At 42.5% G+C, this 24,548-nt stretch overlaps 1 protein-coding gene across 2 annotated transcripts in view; it reads left to right on the top strand.

The window, feature by feature from the left end:
- tbcel (tubulin folding cofactor E like) overlaps positions 1 to 24,548 on the top strand; it is a 54,194-nt gene that overhangs the window by 2,972 nt on the left and 26,674 nt on the right. For both annotated transcript variants that reach the window (XM_033049826.1, XM_033049827.1), the window contains exons 3-5: positions 4,569 to 4,729; positions 7,223 to 7,362; positions 23,928 to 24,109. In XM_033049826.1, coding sequence (XP_032905717.1) covers positions 4,597 to 4,729; positions 7,223 to 7,362; positions 23,928 to 24,109 — 455 coding nt within the window. In that variant the 5' untranslated portion in view covers positions 4,569 to 4,596. The remainder of the gene's footprint in view (positions 1 to 4,568; positions 4,730 to 7,222; positions 7,363 to 23,927; positions 24,110 to 24,548) is intronic.

Raw genomic sequence — 24,548 nt, 5'->3', positions numbered from 1 at the left:
GTCTCAAAAATCAGCACTGCATCTGAAATTGTCTTCCAGTAAAATATCTATAATATGATTAATTATCTGCTGCTTTGGAAATTCTATCTGATGTATTAAGTTTCCAATTGCAAAAGCCTGCTCCTGATTCTTAAGGAACACAGCAGGGGTTATCTGTCAGCCATCCAGAGCTGTATTTCTTCTTTTTTCAACCAGAGCTTTCTCATTCTTTAACCACCTTCTCACACCCCAGTTGTCCTTGATGCAAGGATGCTGACCAGCGATAGTGTTGCTCCCAATTATACACTGGAGTTATGGTAGTTCCAGTTGTATGTGGATACAAGAAAAAATGTAATTAGTTGTGATATTTTCAATCTGGAGTTTGATCAGAATTGTGCATCCCTTTTCAATCGCATATCCATTTGAATAAGCGAGCTCGGTATTCCGAAAAACGCAAGGAATCATGGGATTTGTCAAAGGTCATTCGCGATAAAGAAAAAGCGAACGTATTATTGGCTGTATAAGCTGTGTATGAATTCATATCTTTATTCATAATTTCTGTGTAAAAATATATTTAATCTGAACGGGGGTACCAGGTAGCTGGAGAGCGGGGTGTAACAGCGAGAGAGAAGGGGCATATGCGAGTGGGAGATGGGAGAGAGACTGGACCGGCAGAGAGACATTCTTGCTTCTGCGCGCACGCAGACCTGAGCCTCATCCGCAGCCAGGATCGAACCCGGCGGCTTAAACGTGTGGAGCCAGCGCCGGCTGCAAGCCTGGGGCCGCCCCAGGCCACGCCACGCCAGCCCAGATCCACTGCGGACACCTCCGGCTGCTCCCGGACCGGGACGGGACACCCAGGAGGGGACAGGGACGGCCAGCAGCGTCCGCATCGCTGGAAACCCAGGCCCGACCACGGACGAAATGCAGGCCTGCACACACGCAGCAGCACAGCTGCCGAGAATGTTTATAGCGAGTGACCTATGACCTGAGCATGCACAGTCGGAATACCAAACTCGCTTATGCTTATTGAGGCAGGTTCACTTGCACTTCCTCCAACCTTATCTACTGTATCCACTGTTCCAGGTGTCAACTTCTCTACATCAGCGAGACCAAGCGCAGGCTCTGCGATCATTTCGCTTTACACCTCAGCTCAGTCCGTCTTTACCTACCTGATCTCCCGGTGGCTCAGCACTTCAACTCCCCCTCCCATTCCCAATCTGACCTTTCTGTCCTGAGTCCATTGTCAGAGTGTTGCCCAGCACAAATTGGAGGAACAGCACCTCATATTTCGCTTGGGTAGTTTACACCCCACCGGTATAAACATTGACTTCTCTAACTTCAGATAGCCCTTGCTTTCCTCTCTATCCTGTCCCCCTTCCCAGTTCTCTCACTAGTCTTACTGTCTCCGACTATATTCTATCTTTGTCCCGCCCCCACCTCTGCCATCAGTCTAAAGAAGGGTGTTGACCCGAAACGTCACCCATTCCCTCTCTCCAAAGATGCTGCCTGAGTTATTCCAGCATTATTTGTCCCTACGTTCTCAATCTCTCCACCTACTGCTCCAGTTCCCATCTGTTAAACCTTTTCCAAGTAGCACAAGCAAAGTTTCCTGCAAGGATGTCTGTGCCCTTTTGGTTTAGGTCCAATCTTTCCTCCTTGTGCAGGTCCCATGTGCCCTGGAAGAGATCCCAATGATCCGGGCATCTGAAGCCCTCCTTCCCTCTATAACAGCTCCTTGGCCAAATATTTAACTACTGTTTCCTATTTCTTGCCTCACTAGCACCTGGTACAGGGAGTAATCCCAAATTGACAATGCTTGATTAATCTATGTCTTTTTAAATGGTTTATATTTCTCTCAGCATTGATTCCAATAATTTGTCACTGAACTTTAATTGGGCTTTAATTATTTGGTTATCTCTTCCTTGTTTGAACAACAGTACATTAAAAAAGCTTCAATCCTTTGTTAACTGTGGTGTAGATAAGGATGATTCAAAAATAATTGTCTTTCTAATTTCCTCCGGTGTTTATTCACTTTAAGATAGCAACCTCCTTGATCATTTCACTACATGTTTATCCCATCTATTTCAAATATATTGACGTTTTCTGTACAGGACAGAACTGCAGATGCTGGTTTAAATCAAAGATAAACACAAAATGCTGGAGTAACTCAGCAGAACAGGTAGCATCTCTGGAGAGAAGGAATGGGTGACGTTGCGGGTCGAGACCCTTCTTCAGAGATGCTGCCTGTCCAGCTGAGTTACTCCAGCATTTTGTGCCTAAAAGTTTTCTGTACATCGGCATGCAATTTATAAGGTGACAAATAGGAAACTCAAATATCCGTCTTTGCACATTTTTTTGACATGCTTTGGATTATTATTAACTGTATTTTCCTTATAGTGTCACAGGCAGGTGGATGCATGGGTTTTGTGATCATTTGTATGCAAAGGTAGAGTTAACCAAAAATATGTTAATTTCCGCAAGGATTTGTTAACTTCCTATTTTTAACATGGCTTCAGCAGCTGATAGGAAAATGACAAATTCCAGTGAGTTGGTTTATGGAATTCAAAAAGATCTAGTTGAGGCATTTGTTCAATATTTACTTGATGACCTGCCAGTCCCCATGTCAAATAAATGGAAACACAAAGCCTTAATTATAAACAGAGCTGTCAGCCTTGCCCTCACGGGCTGCCAGCAATTTTGAAACCATGGAAACCATATAGTTTAGAACATCATGAGGACAAAATCGGCACTATATAAATGCAAGTTCTTTATCTTGTTTCGCTTTTTGAAATAAATACTACTACCTCTTTATTATACACAAGATAAAGGTTCTACATTTTGACATTTTTTTTACATACATATTTAAATAGTTAATAATCTATTAGCTTGGCTAATAATATACACAATTGTTTCTCCAATGTTGAAGGTCTAGATTTGTGTGGGATTGTAGGTAGTTTGCCAGTGATGCGGATCCTATTATTAATTAGTTGGTATTGCTACGTGGGACTTCCATTTCGGGGTCGCAGTACTTCCACCACATTTGAGGGAACCTAATTATTTGCAAAGCAATGGTGGTTCTCAAAGCTAATATATATTTGATGCTGCAGCATTCTACTCAAATGAAAGATTGTTCTGAATGCAAACTTTCTCGTGCCGTAAAATCTGTAAAAACAATGAAAACATCCTGCAGTGGAAGATTAACCATGTATATGCAGTGCAATGCATGATGAAAAAAATTAGTTCCAATATTATAAAGACAAATGAGTAGGATTCACTCTAAACTTGCGTTAGACAATTTTGCATATCTCAAACAACTTCAATTAATTACAGGTGCACAACCTTTTATCCGAAAGCCTTGGGACCAGACACTTCTCGGATTTCGGAATTTTTCGGATTTCCGAATGGAAGATTTTTAGCGTAGATTAGGTGGGTAGCGCGGGCGGCTTGAAAAGTCTGGAGCGGCTGCCTCCTCCCCAGAGACTGGGGAATCATTGCTTAAATGTTAGTCAGTTAGTTTGGAGGGATTTTATGTGGGGGGTGAAGGGGGAAACTTTAATTCTTAGTCCCCTACCTGGTCGGAGAGGCGGGGAGCGGGCAATGCCTTACCGGGTCGCCGTGCGGTAAGCTCCGGAGCGCTGTGGCCGCTGACTCCCAACATCGCGGAGCTGGGGGCTGCGGGCGTCCGGCCGCGGGCGGCGCCGGTTGGAGCTCCGACCCCGGCAACTCTACCCCTGGCTGCGCGGCGCTCCAAATCCAGCGCCGCCCGCAGCCGGACGCCCGCAGCCCCAGCTCCGCGATGTTGGAAGTCGGCGGCGTCGCAGCGCTGGGATACCAGCGGGGAGCGGGCAATGCCTTACCGGGTCGCCGTGCGGTAAGCTCCGGAGCGCTGTGGCCGCCGACACACAACATCGCGGAGCTGGGGCTGCGGGCGTCCGGCCGCGGGCCGCGCTGGATTTGGAGCGCCGCGCAGCCAGGGGTAGAGTTGCCAGGGTCGGAGCTACAACCGGCGCCGCCCGCGGCCGGACGCCCGCAGCCCCAGCTCCAGCGATGTTGGGAGTCGGCGGCCACTGCGCTCCGGAGCTTACTGCACGGCGACCCGGTAAGGCATTGCCCGCTCCCCGCCTCTCCGACCAGGTAGGGGACTAAGAATTAAAGTTTCCCCCTTCACCCCCCCCCCCTCCCCCTCCCCCTCCATTCACATAAAAGCCCTCCAAACTAACATTTAAGCAATGATTTACAGATGTTTAAGTGTCTCCCCGTTCTCCGGGGAGGAGGCAGCCGCTACAGTAGTACAGACCTGGGTTGACCGTGGGTCGTTTCGGGTCAAGTTTGGCGCCAAACGCGAGCTTTGGTGTGCAGACGACATCTTGGAAAAAATGTTTTCGGAGCTTTTCGGTTTCCGGAACTCCGGATAAAAGGTTGTGCACCTGTATATAATTTCTGTCATTATTATGGGTGTTTTGCATGCCTAGATATCATACAAAATTGGATTAAGCATAACTTGGTCTCATTTTAATACTTTGCCTGCATTCCTCTAATCTATTTGTACAGGAATAAGTTTAATTATTTGGCTCTTATCTCTACAGTCTGCAGACTGCTCTTGTCAATTGAAAGATGAGTGTCACACGTGGACGCAGTTTTGTTGAGGTTATTTGTGAGAAGTACAGCCCAGAAAACTTCCCGTATCGACGAGGAATGGGTATTGGCATTCACATCTGTTTTGGGCCCCGGGGCTCACCTGTGAAAGGTGAGTGAGCCTCTATATCTGCCACAAAACCTAGTTCTTGCTTGTTTTCTTGCAGAAAATCACCAATTTACCACTTATGTGGTCCTGAAGTAAAATGGATGTGATGATTGCAGACCCCAAGCAATTCCTTACATGTTTTAATGTTTCCCATGCATTTGAACTGCAAATCCTGTTGATGTGTATTTATGCATCAAGCATTCAACAAACCTCAGAATGCAAGCTTCACTCTTTTATATATTTTTTCTAGCATTTGGGAGAATTATCAATATGAATCTAGAACCAATTTGCGAAGAAATCCAGTTTTGAAAGGCAGGTTTTGGTATGGCACTATGGAAAAGGTCCTTTTATGATCACCGTTACGTTTTTGAATTCTGAAAGAAGGTTCTTCAGTCTGAAGAAGAGTCACAATTCAAAATGTCATCTATGCTTGTTCTCCTGCGATGCTGTCTGACCCGCTGAGTTACCCCAGCACTCTATGTCGTCTTTTGTAAACCAGTATCTGCAATTCCTTTTTTCTACCTTTAAGTTTTAGACGTATAAATCCAAAGTATGAAGGCACATTTCTCATTACTTTTAATCGAGATTTCTCCTGATGACCTGTACAAAAGGGATGGGTTGCACCTTAACTGGAGGGGGATCAACATCCTAGCGGGCACATGGCTAATACTACACGGGAGGAAATTCCCACTTGCTTCTGACCTGACAACACAGTGAGGATAGGCAACAAAATATCCTCCACAATAATTCTGATTATTAATCCCCTGCAAGAAAGCATTCTCAACCCTTCACTATACTCCTTGTACAAATTCTGGAATTTTTTGAGGATGTGACAAGTAAAATGGATGAAGGGGGGGAGCCAGTGGATGTAGTGTATCTAGACTTTCAGAAATCCTTTGATAAGGTCCTGCACGGGAGACTGGTGACTAAAATTAGAGCACATGCTATTGGGGGTAGGGTGTTGACGTGGATAGAAAATTGGTTGGCAGACAGGAAGCAAAGAGTAGGAATGAACGGGTCCTTTTCAGAATGGCAGGTGGAGTGCCGCAAGGTTTGGTGTTGGGGCCGCAACTGTTTACCATATATATATTAATGATGTGGAATAGGGAATTAGGAGCAACGCTAGCAAGTTTGCTATGACACATAGCTGGGTGACAGTGTGAACTGTGAAGAGGATGTTAGGAGGTTGCAGGGTGACCTGGACAGGTTGAGTGAGTGGGCAGATGCGTGGCAGATGCAGTATAATATAGATAAATGTGAGGTTATCCACTTTGGCGGCAAAAACAAGGGGGCAGATTATTATCTCAATGAAGTTAGGTTAGGTAAGGGGGAGGTGCAGTGAGACCTGGGTGTCCTTGTACACCGGTCACTGAAAGTTGGCGTGCAGGTACAGCAGGCAGTGAAGAAAGCTAATGGTATGTTGGCCTTCATAACAGGAAGATTTCAGTATAGGAGTAGAGAGGTTCTTCTGCAGTTGTATAGGGCTCTGGTAAGACCACATCTGGGTATTGTGTACAGTTTTGGTCTCCTAATTTGAGGAAGGACATCCTTGTGATTGAGGCAGTGCAGCGTTGGTTCACGAGGTTGATCCCTGGGATGGCGGGACTGTCATATGAGGAAAGATTGAAAAGACTAGGCTTGTATTCACTGGAGTTTAGAAGGATGAGGGGTGTTCTTATAGAAATGTGTAAAATTATAAAAGGACTGGACAAGCTAGATGCAGGAAAAATGTTCCCAATGTTGGGCGAGTCCAGAACCAGGAGCCAGAGTTTTTGAATAACGGGGAGGCCATTTAAGACTGAGGTGAGAAAAAACCTTTCCACCCAGAGTTGTGAATTTGTGGAATTCACAAATTCCACAATTCCCAGAGGGCAGTGGAGGCCAAATCACTGGATGGATTTATGAGAGAGTTAGATAGGGCTCTCGGGGCTAGTGGAATCAAGGGATATGGGAAGAAGGCAGGCACGGGTTATTAATTAGGGACGATCATCCATCATCACAATGAAATGCGGTGCTGGCTCGAAGGGCCGAATGGCCTCCTCCTGCACCTATTTTCTATGTTTCTATGAGACATTTCCCATGATGGTCATTCATTAGAGAGTTGAAGATCAAATTCTGATCTTCATGGAGTTATTGAGTTTATCACCATCAAAAATGCTTGTAACAGGCCATCATATAACAAATTCAACATTTTAATATACTAGATCTACGCAATGAATTGACACTGAACTATGAATCTGCACCATTTCTTGCTTCCTTATATATCGGCCCTTGTGTACTTTGGTTGCCTGAATGTATTGTGGTTTTGAAGTAAGGAATGATTTCCTTGCATGCAAACTTTGGTATCAGAAAGGAATAACTTAACCATTAATAGAGCAATTATGTCGTTCCCATCTGTTGTCTCTGAGGGGAAAATATGCAAAATAATTCTCTGTTAAAGTTGGTGTATTATTTACTCCATTGTTCAGAATTAAACAGAGTATATGTTTCCTTTAGCACGTCTAAACCTTCCAGCTATCCTCGTGCTGGATGGTTGTGGAATTAACACTGCTGGAGAGGAAAGTGACATTGCTGCCTTCTGCTCACATGTTTGTGAACTCGACTTATCCAATAACAATCTACAAGACTGGTACGAGGTAAATAGGTTATGATCCAAGAATTGCAAAGTACAGATGGTAGGTTTTACACACATTGCATGTGCCGCTGTGTCTTTTGTATGCCATTTCACTGACATGGTTTAAGAAAACTTGCTCTTTATTCGTGAAATTGATTAGCTTTTTCTCCTGTTTCATTAATCAATTTTTTTCTCTATTAGTCTTCTCTACTTACCTCCTTTTACAGGCATTGTCTTGTTAATGGCACACAGTTCTAAGGTAGTTACTGTAAAAAACGGAAAACTCTGGAAACATGATTGAGATCAATCAGCAATTCAGGAGAAAACCAGCAAGCTAGCTTTTTGGGTGCAGCTCTTTCCTCAGAACTATTTTCATCTCATGCTTCTCCCAGTAAATAATGTTGGCCAGCAATTTAATGCCATATTGGCATCACGGATAATATCAGTTCTCTCTTCTGATGTTGATCAAACTCTTTCCAGTAGAGATCACTGGGTCAGAAATAAGAACTTTGAGATTTTTCTCTTCAGGCACAGTGGGCGGCGCAATGGACGGAGTTGCTGCCTTACAGTGCCTGAAGACACCCAGGTTCGATCCTGACTACGGGTGCTGTCAGTAGGGAGTTTATGCTTTCTCCACGTGACCGCATTGGTTTTGTCCTGATGCTCCGATTTCCTCCTACAATTCAAAGACGTACAGGTTTGTAGGTCATTGCTTTGGTAAAAATTGCAAATTGTCCCGAGTGTGTAGGATCGTGAAAATGTGCGGAAATTGCTGGTCTGTGTGGGCTCGGAGGACCGAAGGGCCTGTTTCCGTACAGTATCTCTAAACTTAACACGTGTATCTCTATTCAAGCCTTTCACTATTCGGTAAGTTTCTATGAGGTCACCCTTCATCCTTCTAAACTCCAGTGAGTACAGGCCCAGTGCCGTCAAACGCTCATCATATGTTAACCCATTCATTCATGGGATCATTCTTGTAAACCTCCTATGGAGCCAGCCCCACGTCCTTCCTCAGATATGGTGCTCACAATACTCCAAATGCAGCCTGACTAGCGTCTTGTAGAGCCTCAGCATTGCATCCCTGTTTTTGTAATCTAGCCCTCTTGAAATGTTAGCATTGCAGATATGGAGTAAACTCACTCAAATGTCATGGAGCTCGTAGATAAACATGAAGTCTTCGTTACCTCTACAAAGCAATCATTAAAAAGCAACAAATGAGATCTAAATATGGCAGGAACAGAGATTGGAAATGAATAAAGGATGTTGTATTGAAAGTTAGACTTTCACTGTACCGGTCAGTCTTTTCATTCTTTTTTTGTTCCTGGCACTCAATAACTAGTGGAAATATTTTCCTTCACCACTCAGTAACTAGTGGAAATATTTTATTGCCTGCAATTTAAGTATTCGGTACCATAAAGCAAAATGTTCGAATCAACATAAGCAAAAAGATTTTAAGCATTGAAAAATGAATACTAGTGACTGAAATGTTCAAGTGTGTTTCGTATAAGAATTGTAAATTGACACCAAGTTTGCAAAAAGCTTTCAGATATTTTCCTTTCTCATTGTATTCTTAAACTAAAAATAAATTGAATATCTAAAATAATGTGGAAAATCCCAGATGGTGTTTCCATGTCTCATCCAAAATGTAGTGTCTACAAATTAAAGGTGTACCATGGCTAATCCCCAACCTGATTAGCCAAAGAAGGAGGATAGTCTCGTTGGGGAATAGCTCCAGCAACTGCAAGTTGATGTTGAGTACTTTTTAATGTGGTTCACTTAAGGACTCTGGATGTTGGTTGCAAGGGTAGTATTTATTACTGACCTTTATTTGCCCTGGTGCATTTTATAAATGTCACGGTATGCAGGTCATGGAGGAAGTAAATATTTAGTGTGCAAGATTGTGCATCAATTATGCAGGCTGCTTTGTTCTGGGTAGTTTGAGACAACCGAAGTAAATGGCTTGTGTCTTGATGGAAAGTCTCTGGGGTGCAAGGCCACAGTATTTATGCAGCTGCAGCAGCAAAAATTAAAACTGCATCAGTACATATAGACCCATCCAACATTCTTCAGGGCACAGGGCTGACATTTACCCACACCTGATGCTGTAACATTGCGCCAAAACTTGGATCTCAATGTAAATGTCACAACTACTACCATATAATTAGAATGATCCAGTTAAGTTTCTAATCAATATTTAATTCTACCCCACCTCCAATCAGCAATTTTCTAGGAAATACAATGCCGGTAATGTTACTGGTAAGGGGAATTGGTTAGACACTCTTTTTGAAAATGGTCAAAAGAACATCATGTTATTTGCCAATCAATCCATGGCAAGTCTTGGAGGTAATATTTGAGAAGTTGCAAATAGATGAGGTTACTCATAGCCATTTGTGGCTTATGTTTGGGAGAGGTAAAATAATCGCCTGGGATCTGCATAGAAATGTCATCAGTACCAAGTAGAACTGCAGCTGTTTCCTTTTGTAAGTTGCAGAAAGTTTGGGGATTCTACATAAATTACCAGTTATGTGATGGTGATTCTCCAACTGCTTTTCACTACCAAACTAGAACCGATTGTGGAAGCCAGAATTACTGGCTGATGTCCAGCATTTGCACCTGAGCAATCAATGACCAATTTGGTCAACCAATAATCAATCTCCAACATTTCTGCCAAGTTCAATGTGATCCCATAACCAGTTACATCATCCTGTCTGACCACCTTTTTGTTTTTCATGGAGACCACTATCTCCACAGCTCCTTGGTTTGTTTGTCCCTGTACACCCAACCCTTCCCCAGACAATTTCCCCTGCAACCAGGGGAAATGTAACACCTTCTGCTTCACTTCCATTCAGCAGCCCTGCCAGATGCAACAGACTTTCATGTGCACCTCTTTAACCATATCCATTGCATTTAATGCTCCCGATGTGGCCTCCATTACATCAGCAAAACCAAGCGTAGACTTGGCAACAGGTTCACTGAAACCTTGTGCTCTATCTGCCAAGGCTTACTGAAGCTCACTAGTTATAAGAGTAGAATTAGGCCATTCAGCCCATCGAGTCTACTCCGTCATTCAATCATGGCTGATCTTTGTGTCTTAATCCCATTTTTCTGCCTTTTCCCCGTAACCCTTCATATCCGCTGGTTGCTAACTATTTTAAATCCCTATTGCAAAACCAATCTTTTTCTCCTCGATGTCCTTCATTGCCAGAGTGAGACCACTTACAAACTCGAAATATAACACCTAATTTTCCGCTTGGGTAGCTTACAATCCACTTCTCCAATTTCAAGTAATACCCCTCAATTCTGCCCCACTCCCAGCCAGCCAGTCACCCAGCACCTTTCCACTCCTCAGTGCACTATTCTCCCGTCCCAAGACACACATTTGCCATCTGCCAATCAACCTCCCTCACCTATTATTTCCATGGCTTTTCTCCTCCCCAATCTCCCCTTTCCAGCTTTCTCCCCTTTACTCCATTCAATCTGAAGAAGAACCCCGACCTGAAATATCATGTTCATTCCCTGCACAGATGCTGCCTGACACCCCAGATAATGGTCTTGTCACTGAAGTCATCGGAATCTTGCCACTGAGGCTTGGAAAGTTCTTGCTGTGAAATTACTCTGACTGGAAAAGTTGGCCCAACAAACCAGCTGCAAATAACTTGGGCTTCAGGCATATTCCTGGGAAACCACTGCAGTGAAGTCGTAATTAATCTGCAACCATAAATGGAGCACACATAAATGACCAAATAGCTTCTATTTATTTAGTGTCTTTCTTTGGGCTCATAACTCCATCGTTTGCAGATTTTTCGCTTTGATTCTCATTAATTTCTGTTGTACTAAGGCTTATTGATGGTCGGTTTTCTCATCTCATTTCTTGTATCACTTTTGGACCAAAGCTGTAAGATCTGGAGCTGAATGCACTAGAAGCCAAAAAATTCAAGATTAACAAGAATAGTATAACTTAAATACCAAGCCTGTGTAAAAAAAAAAAAATCCCCAGAAAGAAATTTCTGAAATATTTAACTTGTTTTCCAGCAATGTTCCTGGAAGACACAGGGAAACAAAATTGTGGAAGCGTGTGCTAAAGAGATTGAGATCAGAGACTTGTTGCAAGAGCAGTTATTGTTCTGGTTATTTTTCAGAGTTGATTGGAACCAGCCAATTCCCAAATGACTGAAAAATACTAAATATAAAGCCCATTTTCGAAATAGAAGGGAACTGAGCTATCATACCACATCTTTAAGCCTTGTAGATGGTAAACCGGATTAAATTTTGTGAAAATTATTTAAGAACAATCAATTGTGGATGTTAGCTGCCTGAATTCCAGGAATGTGTTTAATACTGCCCCATGTTTTGTGTTAATGTGTTCTGAGATGATATCTGATTTATAAATATTGTCTGATTAAAAATTGTTTGGTGAATGAGCAAAGATCATTGGCATCTACACCTCAGCACTTCAACACCCCCTCCCATTCCGAATCCGACCTTTCTGTCCTGGGCCTCCTCTATGGCCAGAGTGAATTCCACCGCAAATTGGAGGAGCAGCACCTCACATTTCACTTGGGAAGCTTACACCCCAGCGATATGAACATCGACCTCCAATTTCAGGAAGTCCTTGCTTTCTCCCTCCCTCCCAAGCTCTCCTACAGCCTACTGTCTCCGCCTCTTCCTCTCTTTTTCCCACCCCCCCAACATCAGTCTGAAGAAGGGTCTCGACCCAAAACGTCGCCTATTCCTTCACTCCATAGATGCTGCCTCACCTGCTGAGTTTCTCCAGCATTATTGTCTACCTTTGATTTTTCCAGCATCTGCAGTTCTTTCTTAAAAATTAGCATCTAATTGGTTGGCAAGCAATTAACTAGATGTTTTGGTATTGGTTACACTTTTTATTTTAAATATATAAATTTTATGCTAACTCTTGGAAATTGTCAGTTAGATGTTTGCCCTTTGCACAGGACTGTAGAATTGGTCTTTTAGGTATGCATCCATTTGCTTTTAAAATTATAATTGAGTCTGCATCCTTTACTCGTTCAGACAGTGCAATTCAGCTAATTCCGTCTACTGCAAAATAATGTGTTTTCTCATCTCGCTTTTTGTTCTTGGCTTTGCATTTGTATTGCTGAAAATGTACTGCTTCATACTTCTTGGCATAAAATGTTATCAACTATATATCTGTCCATTTTATGCTCCTGAAGTGTTCTTTGCTGTTTACCATAACTCCATGTTTTGTGTCATCTACAGACTAAAGAATTAGGCAGGGTATAATCAAAGAGCATGCCGTTTATATTCATTAGAAGTAGCACGGTTTCAATATACGAGGTCACCACAGTATACTTCACATCTATCTGATAAACTGCCAATGACTGCTGCAACTATTTTTCTTATTTCTTTCTTGTCGGTTTTCCATTCATGCTGCCACATCCACTTAAATCTCATGGAGGTTTTGGTGATATCTGTCAAATGTTATTTGAAGGTACATATCTACAAAAGCAGCCATGCTGTCTTCAACAACTCTCTGTTGCTTCATTAATGAACTCATTGCGTTGGTGACTATGATTTCTCTTTATCAAATCAGCACCAGTTGTAATATAGTAATCCTTATTGAAGTGACAGTTAATTTGGTCTTGGGTGATTATAAAATGTTCCCAACCTTCAATTGCCTGGCTGTATTTGTGCAATGTATCCTTTTTTTTAGTTTGTCCTATAAACATCTGACACTTTTCCCATATCTAAAGAAAATTGGAAGATTATGAGAAAGTCCTCTTCAATTTCCACTTAGTTACCCCTGGTAACCTGCTTGTATGCTGTCCAGAATAGATGTCGTTTTTACACTTGGTGAAGAGCCAAGCTTTAGAATTGCTTTGGAGATGCAGGGAACTACTGATTCAGGGATCTTGAGTAAAACACAAAGTACGAGACTAACTCAGCGGGTCAGCTAGCACCTGTGGCAGGGCTGTATTAGGGCTGGAAAATGGGAGGAGGCGGGACAAAGGCTGGCAATTGATACGCGAGGGAGGTGGGGGTTGGAGATGCATAAAGGGGTGGGATAGTGGGAGAAATGAGTGTGCACTAGGATTGATGCGCCCCCTTCTGAAGAATGGTCCCGAACCAAAACATCACCTATCCATACCTTCCACAGATGCTGCCTGACCCGCGAAGTTACTTGGGCACTTTGTGCTGTATTTAAAATTGCTTTGCTTGTTTTCATTCAATCAACTTGTTTTCTACTTCTATCGATTATTGGCATTGTCCCCGTCTTCATTTGATATCTTAGAGAAGCCTTCTGCCTCCGCGAGCAGATCTCCTTTTGTATCCTAAATGCACAACTCCTCCTTTAACTTTTATTATTCTACTTGTTCAGATGGCATCTGGGTGTCTTTTTACTCTTATTTCCTTGTCAAGTTCTTTGCACTTCATGCATTCAACGTGGTTCTTCACCATATTTATCATATTGTCTTTTATCATTAGTCTCCTGATTTATTTTAGTTTCTATACCATTACCCATCTCAAAAATGTGGATGCTCTTTCTTTCCCTCCTGTTGGAAAATGCCTTATCTGTTCTTGACCCAAGTCTTCAATTCAATTCAATTCAACTTTAATGTCATTGCACAAATACTAAGTATGGGTACAACGAAATGCAGTTTTGCGTCAGTCCGTAGTAGTAGTAGTAGTGCATATAGAAAAAAAAAAAAAAAAAAGAAGATACAGAATAATCAAAAAATACAGAATAATTAAACAATGGGGACGGAGGGACCGGAGAAATCTATCGGCGGGACTCCGAGTTCAGCAATGTGATGGTATAATTGTAGAAGCTGTTCCTCATCCTACTGGTACGAGATCTGAGGCTCCTGTACCTCCTCCCTGATGGGAGGAGGGCAAACAGTCCATGGTTGGGGTGGGAGGGGTCTTTAATGATCTTCCCAGCCCGTCTCAGACACTGTTTTCGGTGGAGGGCATCCATGGCAGGGAGCGGGGCACCGATGATGTGCTGCGCGGTTTTCACCACCCGTTGTAGTGCCTTCCTGTCCGCAACAGTGCAGCTGCTGTACCATACCGTGAAGCAGGTGGTCAGGATGCTCTCGATGGTACAGCGGTAGTAGTTGGTCAGGATCTGGGGGGACAGGTGGGCTTTCTTGAGCCTCCTCAGGAAGTAAAGGCGCTGCTGTGCCTTTTTGATCAGCTTGGAGGTGTTGAGGGACCAGGACAAATCCTCCGAGATATGTACCCCGAGGAATTTGTAGCTGGAGACGCGCTCCACCTCAGTCCCGTTTATATGGATGGGGGTATGACTGCCTCCTCTGACCTTCCTGAAGTCGACAATAATTTCCTTCGTCTTCTTGGAGTTGAGGACGAGGTTATTGTTGGCACACCAGGTTGTCAGGTGCTGGACCTCCTCTCTGTAGGCTGACTCATCGTTGTCACTGATCAGTCCTACCGCCGTGGTGTCGTCAGCAAACTTAATGATGGCGTTGGATCCGTACTTAGGGATGCAGTTGTGGGTGAAGAGGGAGTAGAGGAGAGGGCTGAGCACACAGCCCTGTGGCACACTGTTCAGTGTTATAGTGGAGGAGGTGAGGTTGTTGACCCTGACAGACTGTGGTCTGTTGGTGAGGAAATCCAGTGTCCAGTTGCAGAGGGAGGTGGAGATGCCAAGTCCGCTGAGTTTGGTGATCAAGCTGGCGGGGATGACAGTGTTAAAGGCAGAGCTGAAATCAATGAACAGCAACCTGATGTAGGAGTTGTTGTTGTCCAGGTGGGTCAGGGCAGAGTGTAGGGCTGCCGATATGGCGTCCTCTGTAGACCTGTTGGCCCGGTAGGCAAACTGATGGGGGTCCAGTGTGGGGGGGAGGCTGGCTTTGAGGTGAGCCAAGATCAGCCGCTCAAAGCACTTAGCAATGACGGGCGAGTGCCACTGGGCGGAAATCGTTGAGACTCCCTGTGGCTGACTGTTTGGGCACTGGCACGATGGTTGATGTCTTGAGGCAAGTGGGGACAACACCCTGGCCTGGGCCAGTGAGAGATTGAAAATGTCAGTGAAGACTGGGGATAGTTGTCCAGCACATGCCCTAAGCACCCGGCCAGGGATGCCATCGGGGCCGGCAGCTTTGCGCTCATTCACCTTGCTCAGTGCATCTTGTACAGCAGAGGTGGAGAGACTGAGGGGTTGTTCATTCGGGGGTGGAGCAACTTTGATGGCTGGGGTTTTGTTGTCCCGGTCAAAGCGAGCATAGAAATGGTTTAGCTCGTCAGGAAGGGTGGCGTTGTCTGGGGGAGGGGTGTTAACTTTATGGTAATCGGCAAGGGATTTGATTCCTTGCCACATGCGCCTGGGGTCAGAGTTGTTTTGGAAGTGCTCCTCAATCCGCCGTTTGTGATTGAGTTTGGCATTCCTAATTCCCATTTTCAGATTGGCCCTGGATGAGCTGTATCCCTCAGCGTTGCCAGATCTGAAAGCGGCATCGCGAGCCTTCAGTAGGAGTCTGACCTCCCTGCTCATCCACGGCTTCTGGTTAGGGAAGGTCTTTATCTCTTTGTGGGTAGTGACATTATCGGTGCAGAATTTTATATAGTCCATAACTGTTGAGGTGTATGAGTTGATGTCCACTTGTGAATTGAAGGTTGACTGAGTAGCAAACAGAGTCCAGTCTGTCTGCTGAAACTGCTGCTGTAAAACAGAGACAGCCCCCTCAGGCTAAACCTTCACTGTCCTCATGGTAGGTTTCACACGTCTGATCAGAGGTGTGTATTTGGGGAGCAGGAACAGAGAGAGGTGGTCAGACTGACCAAGGTGGGGGAGGGGGAGGGCTTTGTAGGCTTCAGTAATATTAGTATAAACTAAGTCCTTCAGCATTCTGAGTCCTCCTACTGTTCACTAATTATTTTACCTTCCAATCCACCTCAACCTATTCCCTTTTTGAAACCACTGAAATTACTCCTTAACGCAAAGAAAAAAAACAACAGGTGCTGAAGATGTAAAATTAAATGTTAGCGAACATCTATGGAGAGAGTGTTAATTTTGGGTTAATGACCTTTCATCATTAGACCGGAGCATCCTGATTCTTGATTGTTACTTGCCTTTTTTTGTCACTATCCCATCAGTTATTATATTTCTCGTTGAATTTTGCAACACCAATAAAACAAACAACAGATTTGTAAATGCACTTAATTATATAGTTCCTGTTTTATTGCTAGCCTTGAGTAAGATTAAGTTTATGAAACACTTCCATGAATTGAATCAAACAGATCATATTTTATTCAAATTTGTTTTAATTTTTTGTGCTAATGTTTAGTGATCTAAATAATTAATGCAAAATAGGGACCCATAATAATGTAATGCCACAAATAATCATCTATGCCTGTTATCTTGAGAAGCCTCCCATGCACATCTGTCATTCATCATTTTTGCTGCTTGCTGAAATCACTGTCGCCCATTTCAGCTTCACACATCTGCATAATCCATATCCCATTGAACATCTTAGCTGATTTCAATGAGCCACTAACTTTTTTTTAAATTGGTTTCTATGTAAGTCACCAGCTTGGTTGGAATCAATAAAACTCTATGATGTATGTCTGCTGAAATAAAAGCATTCAAACTGCATTTTGATGGTACATTCATGCAACATAGAACAAAGATTTTCTGCCGATCGCACCTTTGCATTATATACATAACATTCTCTTCACTCCCCCACTTTTTGTCACAGAATTATAAATCCATAAGACACAATCAGAAAATTCAGCTCATCGAGTGCTGTGCCATGGCTGATCTATTTTTTCCTCTCAACTCCATTCTCCTGCCTTTTCCCCATAATCTTTGATGCCCTCACTAATCTTGGAGCTAAAAGCATTGAAAAAAGCCTTTTTGTCCATCTTGTTCATGCCGAGTTGGTATTCTTGGCTAATCCCATTTGCCTGCATTTGGCCCGTAGTCCTATCCATACATCTGTCCAAACGTCTTAAAAATTGCAATTGTAGCTGCATCTTTAGCTTTCTCTGGCAACTCGTTCCAGACAAGGGCTATCCTCTGAGTGAAGAAGTTGCCCCTGATGTCCCACCTCCCCACTCACCTTGTACTGTATCTATGCCCTCTATTTTTTAAATCCTCAACCCTGTGGAAAAAGACTGAGCATTCACTTCATTCATGCCCCTCGCGATTTTGTACATCTCAATAAGGTCACCTTTCAGACTTCTACCTTCCATGAAATAGTCTGAGCCTGTCCAACCTCTCAACTCAAGCCTGCCAGTCCAGTTAAAATCTTGATGAATCTCTTCTGCACCTTTTCCAACTTAATGACATCCTTTCCTTTAGCTTGCCAACCAAAATCGTGAACAGTGTAATCTCACTAACAACTTGTACAGCTGCGTTGTGCACAAACTTTAGTTCTCACTGCCATTTCCAATGAAGGCAAGCATGCCAAATGCCTTTTTCACCTCACTTTCTACCTGACTCCCCACTTCCAGTGAACTGTACTCCCAGATTCCTTTGTTCTGCAGATTTTCCTTTTTAAGTACATACATTTAATACGGAAAATCTATCTTTTAAATAATACACAAAAAAATCCAGGAATTACGTAGACTCCCTGTGTTTTTTGTGTGTATTATTTAAATATATTTCTCTTTGCTGACCCTCTTAATTCCACTTCTAAAATGTGAGGTGAAATCTGATCGCAAATGCCTTGTTAGTAGCTGAGCATAAGAGTCGAGCTTGTAATTGAATACGCAGAGTGGTAGTATATGAGAATAGCAGCAGATTTTTATTCTTTTGCTGCACATTTCATTACTGGTAAGGCCACTAATTATCACCTTTCCTAAATAGTCCCAAGCAGATGGTGGTAAGCTGGAACTTGAACAATTATATTGGTTTGAAAGTTTCAGGATTTTAGTCCCAACCTTGCTAAATAAAGAACAATATATTTCTAAAACAGAATGGTGTATGAATTTAAGAGCAACCAATATCTGATGGTTCAAACTCTACTTGGAGGTAAAGCTTGTTGGTTTAGGAAATGCTGCTGAAGATGCCAAAAAGATTGAATGCGAGTTTATTTTGTCAATTTGACCATGTTCCTGCAGTGCCTTAATGATGGGAAGAAGGAATGTTTAGAGTGATTGGGCTAATCAAGTTGCTTTGCACTGCATGGTGTTAATCTGTTTTGGGCTGCATTTATTCATCGAGTATGTCAAGATCTTCTCGATGTATTTTGCAGGCAGTGAAATTCTTTGGAGTCAAGATGAGTCGGTTGTCATAGAAGACCCAGTCTCTGACCTGTTAACGCAATATTTATGTGACTAGTTCATTTAGGTTTCTGGTCAATGGTGACCTCCCGAATGTTACTGGTGGTAGGAGTTGCTGGTAATGAAGCTAAATGTTATTGGGGAAAGTGGTTTGTTGGAATAGTCATTGCTGACAATTCCGTGCCCTGCGTTCTACACTGGCTGCGATGCTGAGGCACCAACAGGCCCTCCTCACTCTGACATACAGCCTAGTCATTGCTGACATATTGACTCTGGCGTGGGTTGATTCAATATTTGAGGAGTTGTAAATGGAATTAAGCATGGTAACCATCAGAAAAAAATCCTTCCTGACATGGAGGAAAGTTCATCATTAAATTTCAGAAGATTTTGTGTATTCAACATAATGGAGTTTTTGCATTCGTGTCCATGTGTTGAAATGATTGACCTTCAATCTTTGTTTGTTTTATTATGACTCTAAGCAATGGAGTACAAGTAAAGAACCTGTAGACCATCTAGCAATTCCCATATAATTGAGACCAGTCCTTGTATGTCACAATGTTAATACTCTCCACAGGCAAGTTGGGAGTGTATGGATTCTGACTAGTAGATAGAACTAGTATACAGGACACCCAGAATTCGACTAAATGGCCGAGCATGCTCGATAGTCTAAATGCTCTCCTCTAATTCCTGTGATAAAGACCAAAAGTGATCGTATCATCTAATTAGTACTTTAAAAAGAAAAAAAGTATTTGTACAAGTAAAGTAGAATTAATTTGGAAGTATTCCAGAGTTTTAGGCCAAGATGGTGTAAATGTTGTTGTTGGTGAGACTAGAAGGTGATAACACCGTGGTGTTTGAATGTTCTGGCATTGGGGGACTATGTGTAAACAATGCTGTAATTTCTACATGGTAAAACCAAAATGTATAAAAATGGCCTTTGTTAAAATCTGACAATGTGCACTTTAACCACATGTGATTTTTTTTTTATTACAAATCTCAAATTGTGGAGTACAGAGGCAAATAAATAAATGATGGGTCTTTGTCCCAAACATTATGGAGGGCACTGTATAACTGAAACCTTGATAGTGTGCCTATACTTGTAAACTCTCCTGGCAGGGATGTAGAAACCTGGAGAAAAGCTGAACTGGCAATATAAGGCATAGAAGAGAATCTGCTTTTGCTCAATGATACCTCAATCATGTAGCAAATATGGCAGGCAAGCTGAAGGTATAGATGGACACATGGAAATATGGTATTTTAGCTGAAACCAAAACATGGCTCTAATAGGGACAGGAATGGCAGCTTAGTGGTCCTGGTTACAGACAGGATTTAATAAAAACAGGTGTAGCCATATTGGTCAAAGAAATAAATCGCAGCATGAGAAAGCCAGATATATCTGAAGGATCATCAAATGAGACTATATGGGTTGAATTAAAGAACAAATACAAATACAATAGCAGATTTGTCAAATTTCTGGCACATACAATAACATTAGGCCATGATAATGGAGGATATCAAGTGGCCTGCATTAATTAACATAGTTGGCATAAAAGGCATGGACGGCACATAATTCTTACGTTCCGTTGAAGGACACTTTTAACCAATATGCACCAAGCCTGATAAGAGAGTAAGGCAATTCTGGAGTTAAATTGGACTGGTGGTGGTAATTTCAGTGGGGAATCATAATTTTGTCTTGGTAATTCTGTTAAATTTATAACAGTTATGGGAAAAGGCAAAGATAAAATTGAAATATGTTCTAATTCGGGGAAAACCAATTTAGCATGGGCAATAAAGAAAAGCAAAGAAAGGAATCTCATTCAGACTCTGGGAACTTAATGCAGCAGCAAGCCTAGGAGTATAGGAAGTTCAGGAGTGAAATTGAAAGGAAAAATTAGGAAAACAAAGAGAGGACATGAAAAAATCGAAGAAAATCCAAGTGAGATAACTAATGAAATAGTAGGGCCAACGTGTAGAGGTGAAGAATGTAAGTAAGGTTCATAAAACTGTGTCGCTGTGTTAAAAAATATTTTATGGGATTCACGCACTAAAAGAGAAAGTTTTAAGGGGTATGTTTAAAAGTGGATAAATTGCCTGGGACAGACAAATTAGGTTTTGGTTTGTTGGAAGAGGCAAGGAGGAAAATTGCAAAAATGTTTTGATCTCCCTGTCTGCCCAAGTGATGGCAGAGCATCAAAGGACTGTTGATGGCCCTTGGGGTATAGTGTTGACATGGATAGAAAATTGGTTGGCTAACAGGAAACAGAGTAGTGATTAACGGGTCCCTTTCAGAATGGCAGGCAGTGACTAGTGGGGTACCGCAAGGCTCGGTGCTGGGACTGCTACTGTTTACAATATACATCGATGATTTGGAAGAAGGGATTCAAAGTAACATTAGCAAATTTGCAGATTACACAAAGCTGGGTGGCAGTGTGAACTGTGAGGAGGATGCTATGAGAATGCAGGATGACCTGGACAGGTTGGGGGAGTGGGCAAATGCATGGCAGATGAAGTTTAATGTGGATAAATGTGAGGTTATCCATTTTGGTATAAAAAAAACAGGAAGGCAGATTACTATCTAAATGGTGTTAAGTTGGGAAAAGGGGAAGTACAATGGGATCTGGGGTCCTTGTTCATCAGTCTATGAAAGTAAGCATGCAGGTACAGCAGGCATTGAAGAAAGCAAATGGCATGTTGGCCTTTATAACAAGAGGAGTCGAGTATAGTAGCAAAGAGGTCTTTCTGCAGTTGCACAGGGCCCTAGTGAGACGACACCTGGAGTATTGTGTGCAGTTTTGGTCCCCTAATTTGAGGAAGGGCATTCTTGCTATTCAGGGAGTACAGCGTATGTTTACAAGGTTAATTCCTGGGATGGCAGGACTGTCATATGCTGAGAGAATGGAGCGGCTGGGCTTGTACACTCTGGAGTTTAGAAGGATGAAAGGAGATCTTATTGAAACATATAAGATTGTTAAGGGTTTGGACACGCTAGAGGCAGGAAACATGTTCCCGATGTTGGGGGAGTCCAGAACCAGGGGCCACAGTTTAAGAATAAGGGGTAAGCCATTTAGAATGGAGAAGAGGAAACACTTTTTCTCACAGAGTTGTGAGTCTGTGGAATTTTCTGCCTCAGAGGGTGGTGGAGGCAGGTTCTCTGGATGCTTTCAAGAGAGAGCTAGATAGTGCTCTTAAAGATAGCGGAGTCGGGGGATATGGGGAGAAGGCAAGAACAGAGTACTGATTGGAGATGATCAGCCATGATCACATTGAATGGTGGTGCTGATTCGAAGGGCCGAATGGCCTACTCCTGCACCTATTGTCTATTGTTTAATAAAGAAATAAACTGAGTAATTACAGCCCAGTTAATTTAACTTTGGTGGACAGAATTATTAGAATCGATCCAGAGAGACAGTATAGACTTTCATTTAAGATTATTCAACCACAGCGTGAATTTGTGAAGAGAAGTTAATTTCTGACAAACTTGATTGAGTTTTTGGAGTGATGACAAGGAAAGCTTTTGAGGGCATTGTTTTTGTTGCAATCTGCTTGAAAATAGAAGGCTTTTGGCAATATTGCACATGGCAGACTGGTCAATTAAGTAAATGCTCTTGGGATCGAAAGAAGAATAGTAAATGGGATGCAAAATTGGCAAAATAGAATAGGGTATTGGTTGGAGTATACGAGAATGAAGCATTGTAACCGGTGGGGTTCCAAAGGGCTGAAGACTTTGTCCTTTGCTTTTCACTGTATATATTAATGATTTGACCTTAAACAGGAGGCTTTCCTTTACTCGCCAAGGCACAGAATCTGGTGGTGGCATGGTTATGGTTGGACCATAGCTTGTGTACTGCATATGGTTCTGGAGGCCAGGAAGATATAATTCCACTGGTGAGGATGCAGGGGAGCTTACACGCATATTGCCTGGACTGAAAAACATTCACTGTCAGGAAAAATGGGATCAGTTGGGGTTGTTTTCTTTAGAACTAAAGAGACTGAGGATGACCTAAATGAGGGAAATGAAATTGAAAGATGTGGACAAGTTAAGTTGGAAGAACCTATTTCCTGTAGCAGTAGGGGAAGAAAATTGGGAAAGATTTAAATTAGGATTTGAGGAACGTTGAGAAAAAAGTGTGCTTTGCCCAGATGGTGGTAGGGATCTGAACCTCACTATCTCAAAGGGTAGGCAAGGCACATGCCCTCATCACATTTGACGAATCATTGGACATGCACTTGAGGCACTGCAAACTGCAGGGCTACAAACCAAATTCCAAACTATGGGATTAGGTTGAGCCTTTTCTGACCAACATGAACACAGCGGACTCACAATCCTTCTAATGTTTAATTTTCAATGATTATTTGATCAAAGAAAAGATTCAGGTGATATGTTTATTAATTCTAAGGACTGGCCAGAGCCAAGTACAGCAAATTATTCGGTCTTGCTTAAGATGAGAGTGGAAACAAGTTTTAACTGTGCCACAAATAAGCCAGTGAAGAAAGAAGGTATTAGATATTTACGGGAGTTAGTATAGTGCACTCAATTATAAAGGCTGGAATTGCTTGTTGATGTTGACGGTTAAAGTCAGATTGAAGTGATGGGATGAGGTAAAAGGGTTGCACATTCTGAATGGAGATAACAATGTTGAGTTTATTATCATGCACACAAGTATGTATAGGTAGAGGTACAATCAAAATCTTATTTGCAGGAGAATCATAGGTTGAGATAGCACACAAAAAAACAAATTAAATATGAGTTATAATGCAAAGAAAAAGACCACAAAAAATAAATGCAAAACACAATGAGAAAATTGCGTCTATGGTGTTTTGCTGAAGGGGTGAGATTAGGGTTGTACAGGGTGGTTCAATAACCTGATAGTTATAGGAACTGTTCCTGAATATGATGATGGGGTACTTGAGGGCTTCTTGTACATCCTGCTTGATGATAGCAATGAGAAGACTGTGTGACCCAGATGAAGAGGTTCCTTGGTGATAGATGCCACCGCCCTGAGTTAGCACCTTGCAGCTGTTTTTGATGATGGTGCAACATGATGAGTTTGGAAGGCATCAGTTTGAGAACTCGGCAGGAACAGAGTATAATGGAAATGAACTTACAGCAAGACAGCAAGGATTGAGGAGAACAAGCTACTGGTTGGGCTGTGGAATTGGCGCATCTGTTTTGATAAGTGATTCAGGCAGACCATAATATAACAACCCAAAATAGCAAAACTGGGTCCAAATTAATTATCTTAAGCATGAACAAGAAGTGCAAATTATGGGATGTATTACATTTCATTTTAATAAATTAGCCACTGTTCACTTTTGATTCTAATTGCCCTATTCTGTTAAACTGTCCTTTTGCATTTACAGATCAGTAAAATTGTGTCAAATCTTGCCAATCTGACCTTTCTGAATCTCACCTCGAATTCGCTGACTGAGGCCAGGTTAGACTCGAAATGTGCTGCCTCTTTCTCCCGAATACAGAGACTCGTCCTCAACAATACCAAGCTTTCATGGGAAATCATTCACACATTTCTGCAGGAGTTGCCAAGGTAAGAACAAAGGATGACTGCCTGTATGTCCTTGTGTCTATTCTCCCATTTGTCTTGGTTCCTTTCTTGCTTTACACATTTCTAATGATGTTACTGAAGACTTGAGTTAACCATTTTTTTATTTGGATCCTTTGTCGTCATCATCACCTTGAGATTTGCTTTTTTCCATTCTTCTGGCAGGGAAGTAATATAGCCTCGAATTTAGATTCAAAGGTACATAATTTCATCTATATTACTAAAAGTCTGTTCTTGACCGGTTCTGGCCATCTGTGCTGTGATTTCCGAGAGAACGCCGCCACCTACGACCGTCATTTTTGGCCACCTTGCTCAGAGCCCCCCCTCCGCTGCATGTGTGCCGAGGATTTTTCCCGTTGATTAAAAATGACAGAGATATTAATGTTTTTACAAAATTCCCCATTCTCTCTGCTGCCCCCGCTGG

Source organism: Amblyraja radiata, chromosome 33 (assembly GCF_010909765.2).
Source record: "Amblyraja radiata isolate CabotCenter1 chromosome 33, sAmbRad1.1.pri, whole genome shotgun sequence".
NCBI classification, from domain to species: Eukaryota; Metazoa; Chordata; class Chondrichthyes; order Rajiformes; family Rajidae; genus Amblyraja; species Amblyraja radiata.
Note: the sequence above shows the minus strand (reverse complement) of the source record. Positions and strands in the feature narration are given on the sequence as shown.